This window comes from Nanorana parkeri, unplaced genomic scaffold (genome assembly GCF_000935625.1).
Source record: "Nanorana parkeri isolate BGI_ZX_2015 unplaced genomic scaffold, ASM93562v1 scaffold2125, whole genome shotgun sequence".
Classification (NCBI taxonomy): domain Eukaryota; kingdom Metazoa; phylum Chordata; class Amphibia; order Anura; family Dicroglossidae; genus Nanorana; species Nanorana parkeri.
This window is the reverse complement of record NW_017308393.1, coordinates 169,329-178,177: the sequence shown is the minus strand read 5'-3', so window position 1 is coordinate 178,177 and position 8,849 is coordinate 169,329. Positions and strand designations below refer to the sequence as shown.

The window sequence follows — 8,849 nt, the reverse complement described above, 5'->3', positions numbered from 1 at the left end:
TTGCTGTAAAGCTGGTAACAAATTGATGAGTGCGTTTGCAATTTGTTTAGCCACTCATAATTCACACAACAAATGTATCCATCTACGGCACAGACGACTAGGTCACCAAAACCCAGAAGCCATAAAAGACATTATAAAGAGAGGCTTATCAGAAGATATAAGCACACTGCCCTGCCAAATGCTCATGACATGCAAATGCTGTATAGAAACATTTCTCAAGATCTTGGTGCTTCATCTAAACACATAGCCAACAAGGAAAACAGTCTATAGGCCTTTTAGGGAATGTTATGACCAGTAGATTACAGTCCCAATTACATCCACAGTCCCACATTTAGGACTGTCTTACAAACAAATACTAACACACACATGTACAATGTGAGCATGTGGGGTTTTGCAAAAAAAAAAAAAAAGAGAGGGGGGTTTTGTTTTGTTTTTTCCATTTCAATATGTTTTATTACATTTTTCTGAGTATAAAATACACAAATTGCAACAATTAGCTAAATCAGTGTGTCACCTAGATGTTAGACAATAAACAACATCATAAAGGGGTATAAGTGGAAAGGGAAGGGAAGGGAAGAAGGGACAGGGAAGCAAGCAGTTCACTGTAGAACAGATATGATAGAACTTAGGGGGGGCAAAACCAAATTTGAAGCAGTAGATCTATCAGAGAGGGGGGAGAAAAGTAAGAGAAAAAAGTAGAGGAGATAGAGAATAAAGGAGTAGCAGGAACGAAGGTTAGAGAAGAGAGAGGGAAGAAGAGAAGGAAGCGTTGGTGACTGCCACCTGGGTGCTCCAAGATACCGGTTACTGAATGAGGACAGGGGGGGTGATTTACTAACCTAAACACACACACACACCAGGTGTGTGTGATTTTCACACAGCAAAACGTATTTATCAACCAAAAAGTCTCTAAAAGCATATTTCCACTAATGCCATATATGGAAAAATCATGCACATGATGCATATATAATGCTGCTTCACAGTTTAGACAAAAATGGTTAGCTCATGCATTTACATTCCTTGCATTCATCAACGCAAGCAACACAACATAGAGCTAATTTACCCAACATCACCTTGGAATTCATTCAGGGCTTTGCACAACACACCTGCTGGGTGTGTACACATTACAAAGGTGTTTAGATTCCACCCATAGATCATGCTGGGAGGGAACACACTGCAGAGGTGTATACACGTTCGTGGTGTGTTTATAAGGTTAGTAAATCAACCCCTAGGTGTCACAAGGTCCCAGGTTGAAACAAAAACAGAAGACCACGGGTCTCATATCTTACGAAATGTATTACCAGTATAAGTGAGAATACTAGAGAGGTGTTCATTCATGAAAAACCCTTGCATATGTAGCACTCACCCCCGAAGGAGCCGCTGAGTATGAAATGGGTTCTCCTACCTGTTGGTTCCAGCTACCGGTCCCCTTTGATCAGCAACAGCACACCGACACTCATGGACAGAATGGCTCAAGTCTTAGGGTCTTTTTGGGGTATTTATTTGTAAGCTCAACAGGAGAGAGAGGGTTTAGGGTCTGTAGGATGCCCTTGGATTCTTCAGAGGACAGCTTTCTCCCTTAGCAACAGCTAAGGCCGATATCACTGTGACCTAGTACCAAGGACCGATAGTAGTAGTAATACTGCAACAGCCAGGATGATCCAGTAACTTATATGGAGAAGGTTAGCTATCTCTGGACTTAGGTAAGGACCCCTGGCTTCTACTCGAACGAATACCTGGAATAGGGTGAGGGATCTCCCTTGTGGGTCCCAGACGGACGCTCGCACCAGCTCCTCTGCGGTAGTCTTCAACAAGCAGACTCTCCCTCCGACCCAGCTTCCATCAGGTATTTTCCTCTTCATGATCTGGAATCTCTGTGCCCTCAGCATCTGCAACTGCCAAGGAGCACTCCAGGTTAGTGGTAGTATCTTCTTAGAACAAGGCACCCATCACCTGCCAAGTGTATGGGCCCAGCAAAGCATCGGTGTATCCTAGGCCTCCAGGCCCCTCAGCACCTGCCATGTGCTGAGGCCCAGGCCATTTGCTGCATCACACAGACCTCCTAGGGCGAGGCCCCTAGGGGGAAGAGACCTCTGCACAGTGTCCCCAGACCTTTTATTACCTGCCCTTAACCATGCCTCTGAGTCATCCTACTCAGGGATTGGCTAGGGTCAGTTGCATAGTCATAATCTGAGGATGGATCCTCCCTCACTGTATGCTAAGGCTCCCTTTTCCTCAGCAACAGGAGGAGCAATCAATCCAGCAGATTCAGGGACACCTATAGAATGCAGAGCTCTGTATAATCAGTATCTAGACTGGTTACAGTCCAGGTATCTCTAAATTGAATAGCGACATTTTAGAGGGCGCTACACATACGTTGATTGAATTCAGCGTAGGGAATGGCCTGTTTTTTCCATGAATAACCTATAGTCTGTTTGGCTGCAAGCAAAATATAATTTGCCAATTACCATTGCGACTAATTAGGTTGCGGTATTCTGTAGTGTAGTAAAGCCTGCCAAGGATCTTTTGGTATTGATATGTGGGAGATAGTATAAAGGAGTCTATGAATTTTGGACCAAAGCGGGCTACAAAAGAGCAGGTTCACCAAATGTGCATAACGTCACCTACATTAGGGCATCCTCGAAAATAGCTATTAGGGTAGGAAAGAGAGGGTGTTTTTATGGCCAACATGACAGTTCCCTCTTTCTTCCTATCCCACAGATTTAACAAAGTCGTCTCGAAGAGTGAGCAGGGTGGATGCAGAAAGAAATAAACTGGCCAAGGTAATTGCTTGCATATTCCAAAAGCTTAATAAAATGACTCTCTTCCTTTATTAAATCCACATAAATGACTAATCTATTATTTTTTTAATACAATCTGTCCCAAATTCCTCCATAATATAACATGATGAATACAGAGTAATAAAATGTAGCACAAAAAAACATGATGCTGATTCATTCAGTAGATTAAGTCTGGACATTTTTCTAGATGTGCATTAGGTCACACAAGGAGTGCCGTGTGATTTTAAAGTGAACCCGTGATTGCCTATACAACAGGTTTACTTTAGTTTAGCCAACCCCAGCAATATATACTTACCTTTCTTTTGCTCCCAGGAGTAAACGTTTTATGTAAGCTATTTGTCATCAGATTTAAAGCTTACACGGGGGCTATAGATAGGGTTGCCACCTGTCCGGGATTCACCCGGACAGTCCGGTTTTTGAGTCTTGTGTCTAGGTGCCAGGCCAGCTGACACAGCCATCTGAGAGCCCGCATAGACCACCTGAGATCCCACACCGCCATGTGAGAGCCTGCATGGCCCACCTGAGACCTCACACAGCAATCTGAGAGCCCGCATAGCCCACCTTAGAGTCTGCCTAGCCCCTCGGAGACCCTACACATCCATCTGAGAGTGCTTATAGCCCACCTGAGAGTGCACATAGTCTGTGCAGCTGTTATCTGCTTACTGCTTGGTCCATGTATTGTTATACAAAGCTTTATTTCATTTTATCCTTGTGAGTATATTTCTCATCTATTGTTTTTAATCTGAATAAACCCGTCTGCATTAGGAAAGCCATCCACTGTGCTTTTTTCTCATATTTTGTATTGCTGTATAATGTATTGCTGGGATTTGTAGTCCTCTATAGCGAGTCTCCTTACTCTATCCCCTAGCTGTCTCTTCTTGCTCTTTCTCCTGGCTGCCTCTCCTCGCTCTCTCCTCTATATTCTCAAAAAATAAAATTTAACCGACGTGGCGCTAGAGTGTTCGGGTTTCACTTGAAGAAAAGGTGGCAACCCTAGCTATACAAACCATGTGACAGTGCTTATTTGCCAGCCGCTGTTACATGGAGTTAGTCACATGCTGATAGTCACAAGCTGCTCCATAATTAAAAAGGTATTTCTTTGGCCCCTGATGCTGAAAGGGGCAGTGAGGGACTATAGGAAAAGTAAGTAAATGCTGCTGGAATTGAGCCATGTAAGCAAAGCTGTAGCTATAGCAAATGTTGTGGCACGCTGCTGAAAATCCTGTGAATGGCAAGGAACTGACAGGATAGACAAGTCATTTTATATGGATGCAAATGCAAGTAAAATAAAGAGCTAGTATCATTAAACATGTATTGTATTGTTCTTAAACCATGTTAATTTATATATTAGCCTGGAGATATGCTTTATTTACAACTTTACTTACTGCATGGCTGGTCAGGATTAGGGATGAGCTGTATGTTCGAGTCGAACATGAGTTTGACTTGAACATCGCTAGTTCGAGCGCTCACCGAACGCAAGCATTTTGTGGGATGTTCGCTGTCTTTTCGACCGCACAACATCCCACAAGGCAATGCACCTTCCGAAGCTCTAATTAGGTAGAGGCTTACCCCGCAGCCTTACGTAGTGTGTTGCAGGAGTTAAAAGAGAGAGAATCGATAGCAGAGGTTTGTAGCAGAGTTCTATAGCAGAGTTCTGTAGCAGAGTTCTATATCAGAGTTGTATACAGCGTTTTATATCAGAGTTCTATATCAGAGTTGTATACAGCGTTCTATATCAGAGTTGTATACAGCATTCTATATCTTAATTGTATACAGTGCTCTATACCAGAGTTGTATACAGCGTTCTACATCAGAGTTGTATACAGCATTCTATATCAGAGTTGTAAACACCGTTCTATATCAGAGTTGTATACGGCGTTCTATATCAGAGTTGTATACAGCGTTCTATATCAGAGTTGTATACAGCATTCTATATCTTAATTGTATACAGTGCTCTATACCAGAGTTGTATACAGCGTTCTACATCAGAGTTGTATACAGCATTCTATATCAGAGTTGTAAACACCGTTCTATATCAGAGTTGTATACGGCGTTCTATATCAGAGTTGTATACAGCGTTCTATATCAGAGTTGTATACAGCGTTCTATATCAGAGTTCTATACATCGTACAGATCTGCCACATCACAGGCAGTTTATGGGGACCCGCCAGGCACGATATTTGAAGGAATTTTTCATTTTTATTCTTATTCTTTAAGTGATGTAAAAATCACTGCTCCTTTAAAAACTTTTTTTGTTGTTTTTTTTTTTCCATTGATTCCTGTCCCCTAGCGCAGTACCCGGACCCCCATACACTTTTTATGGCCAATTACTTGCATATAAGCCCTCTTAAAGGGGACAATCTTTTCTAAAAGTTCTACACCCATTGACTTGCATTGAGTTCGAGTTTGAATTCAAACTTTTCGGACGTTCGAATCTTCGAATAGGAACCGAACTCGGGCCTATTCGGCCCAGCACTAGTCAGGATCAATGAAGCCAAAGGATCAACATGTCAGCCAGGCAACAAGAATTTTTAATAGGTCAGCAATGGTAACCTGCATACATCATTTGTATCATATGTTCTTTCAGTTAAAATGTATCTATAGGTATTATATAGGATTGCAACCCATTTCAATGTTGTTTCCATGCTGGGGATATTCACCTTCTCCTTTTGGTGACTTTTGTCATTGGGAAAAAAAAGTGGTGGGGAATCCAAAGTTTAATAGTTGTTTAAAAAATGTTGCAATGGTGGCACCTGTTCCGGTGACAGCTGTCTAAGAGGGAACTTCCCCTCACTTTAGAGGGATTTCCTCTCAATTCCCATTGTGTTTCTGGGATAGTGAGTAAAGGGACATCGCCCCAATGGGACACAATGGGCAGGAAAAAAAAAACTGACAGGGGTTTTAAACAATCAGCACTCTATCCAAACCTAAAAAAAAGGTTTTGTTATAGCTATACTTTAATGGCTAGAATTTGTTCTAATGTTGATAATATTCTTTGTCTTGCAGCGGAAAGCTGTTCCCAAAAAGAAGAAACACCCACCCCCACCTTCAAATTGTGTACCGCTTCAGTCTAGCTGTAAATCTCCTGCACCACCTTGTTGTGAGCCCTGCGCAATCTGTTACTGCCACCTCTTCCAGCTGGTCTGCTACTACAAAATGGGCTACCCGTACTGCTGATAGAACATCTTATGCACACACTGGAACACTATGAACAGTACTCCTTGGTAAAATAAGACACCCAGCAATATTTTTGTGCAAATTCTATCACCATTGTTGTAGCATTATTTCAGTATTCATTATCAAAACAAGCAGAAATATCCCCACAAAGTTAATTATGGTTCATTTATGCCCAAATCTGAATGACAAGTATGTCATTTAAGATGTCAGCAACGTTTGGGTGATATCCTGGGGACAGTGCAGTAGCATCTTAGTGCAAGATTTGGGCTACTCAGTATTCCCTGCAATATTGCCCAAAGGATGCTGATGTCACCCTCGCTTGTGCCAGAGGCGCTTAAGTAAAGTAAGTATATTGATGTTTTTCTCCATATTTATGCAGTATTTTAGGATGGGGAAGATGCCTAAATAAGAGGCGCTTGCAATTTAAATGCAAGGTCTGCTTTATATGACCATTTTTCCATCTAGTTTGGTATATATACATTGGCCAAGTGTGTGAGTTAGTAAATCACATCCTGTTCATTCATAACTGGGGACACGTAGTACTATGTGTCCCCAGTTATTTACAAACATTAGAGTGATCAGAGATCACTCCACAGTGTTTGTCCTTCACACAGAGGATCGGTGAATGTCACTGATATTTACCGATCCTCTGCTCGACCATGCACACAGCCGCTGTCATCCTGAAACTGACAGGATGGCAGCGGCTCTGATCTCTACCCCGACCACCGCTCTCTCATGCCACTCAATCATGCCACTCAATCATCGTGATCGAGTGGCTCACAAAACCAAAACACTTCACCCTTTGTCCAATTATATTCAAAACATTAATTTCCAGGCATGTCTTTGGTAGGAATTGTCAGGATAGAAATAATCAGGACAGTATCTGAGCACTTGAATAGGCAGCAATTGAAAGAGTTTTCTGCTTTCTACAGGACTGTCGTGATCTGCAGCCTCTGCCTGCAGTGTGTTAGCTGTAGTTAAAGTACCAGCCATTTGGGTACCAAAATATCCACACTCAGAGTTAGGTCAAGGTCCTTAAGCTCCCAAAGTAAAAATGCCAAAGTGCTCCCCCTTATATAAGCTGTGAACTAGTTTAGCAGCATAGGTTGCATATCCTGCCTTTTTTACAAGTCTGGCAAAGGGTTTGAGAGGCTTAATTTATAGCAAATCAAGCAGGGAAATGTGTCAGCATAGGGTCATGTTGAGTAGGGGCAGGCATAGGCTTGAACCTCACTGTAAATCTCCTAACCCACACCCCCAGCAACATCTTTGACCAGGTGTCTTTTCTCCAGCTGTTGGAGCAGAAGAAACCATATCCCCTACTCATCCCAATGCCCAGGGTCTCAATGCCAGCTTCGCAAAACTGCTGACTTTACACCTGCTTCCATTCCATCTGGTTGAGTTGGTTCCCTTCTGTATGTTTATAGCCTGAGCTGCACCACAGTGGCAGATACCCTGCCCTCCACCAGTATGTGCAATGCCAAATTTCTCTGGACCCCGCTGTCAGCAGCAAGGTCTACATGACCACAGACACATGGTCCAGCAAGCATGGGCAGGAACAGTATATTTATCTTCACAGCACACTGGACAATTTTATTGAAGGCTGTGAAGAATGCTGGATGGAGCTCAGTGCTGAAGCTGGTGGTGCTACACTGTGTCCTGCACCTTCATGACAGTAACAGCATGGTCACCTCTCCCCCTTTTACTCAATGGCCACAGGAGGTGACTCTTTGAAATCACCAGTCCCCCCAAGCAGCCCAGAACTTATGCAACGTTCCATGCTATTTTCCAACTTTCCCTGCAAGCTGTGATCTGTGCCTAACAACTCCCTGTCTCCTCTAACACACGCTGAACAAAGACTGTAGGGAACCCTGACACCTATAAGGAGGAGCCTGACAAATAAGAAAACCACCATGATTGGCCTTTAAAGCCAACTGACCACAGTTCAGAGGCCAGAAAGTGCATAATAGGTGATTGATCGCTATGACACTGACGGATTGGAATCGTTCACCATATTCTCCAACTGCAAACAACTTGGGTTCAAGTAAAACTCATAGTCAACTCAAACCCAAAGCTCATCCCTAGAAATAAATGACTTTTAACCTGAAGGAGACAGGTTTTATAACAGAAATTACATACACCGCAGTTAGCTGTTAGCATGTACCGAATCTCCTATTTCAATGCTCCTATTTAAGTTCTAGTTTAAGTTCTAAAGTAACGTGTACTGATGTTGAATCTGCTAGTTCAATGCAATCTAAAGTCATTATTCCTCCCTTTCTGGTAAAAAGTGTGGAGAAAGTGAGAGCACCACACGTACACTATACTGTAAATCCAGTAAATCTTTATTTCACTTGGTAAATGTCACATGAGAAAGTCAATGCATTTCGGGGGCTCAATAACCCCCTTCATCAGGGCTTGGTTGATGATAGCAAATAGTGAGAATACTTGACTTTTTTGGCGGCCGAAGAAAGCTGAAGGATCAGCCGAAGCTACGGCTGGATCCTTCGGGTCCTTCGTGAATAACCCCTAAATCATTTTATGTCATTATTATGCTGTAATACTAGATTTTACAGGAAAGTGACAGCTAAGATCTGTCATACCAGTAATATGTACTTGAAAACTAGTGATGGGCCAAACTCACCCGAGTTCGGTTCGAGTTAGAACTTTATCCCAGATGAGCCCCCTCCCCCCCCTTGTGAATGAGTAAGGGGTACTTGTACCACTACCCATTCACTAAAGGGTTAAAATAAATTGTAAAGAAAAACTTTAGAAAAAATCTTTTAATTGAAAAAAAAAAACAAATACATGTTTTTGACAAGTCTTTTATTTTTTTTTTTAAATGGATCCACCAACGTAATCCTAGGGTCAATC

The 8,849-nt window shown here is 42.4% G+C and overlaps 1 protein-coding gene across 1 annotated transcript in view; it reads left to right on the top strand.

Moving 5' to 3' along the window:
• ASIP (agouti signaling protein) overlaps window positions 1–5,978 on the top strand; it is a 17,164-nt gene extending 11,186 nt beyond the window's left edge. The window contains exons 3-4 of the mRNA XM_018572765.1: window positions 2,722–2,783; window positions 5,808–5,978. Of these exons, the coding sequence (XP_018428267.1) occupies window positions 2,722–2,783; window positions 5,808–5,978 (233 nt within the window). The remainder of the gene's footprint in view (window positions 1–2,721; window positions 2,784–5,807) is intronic.
• The last annotated feature ends 2,871 nt before the right edge of the window (window positions 5,979–8,849 follow it).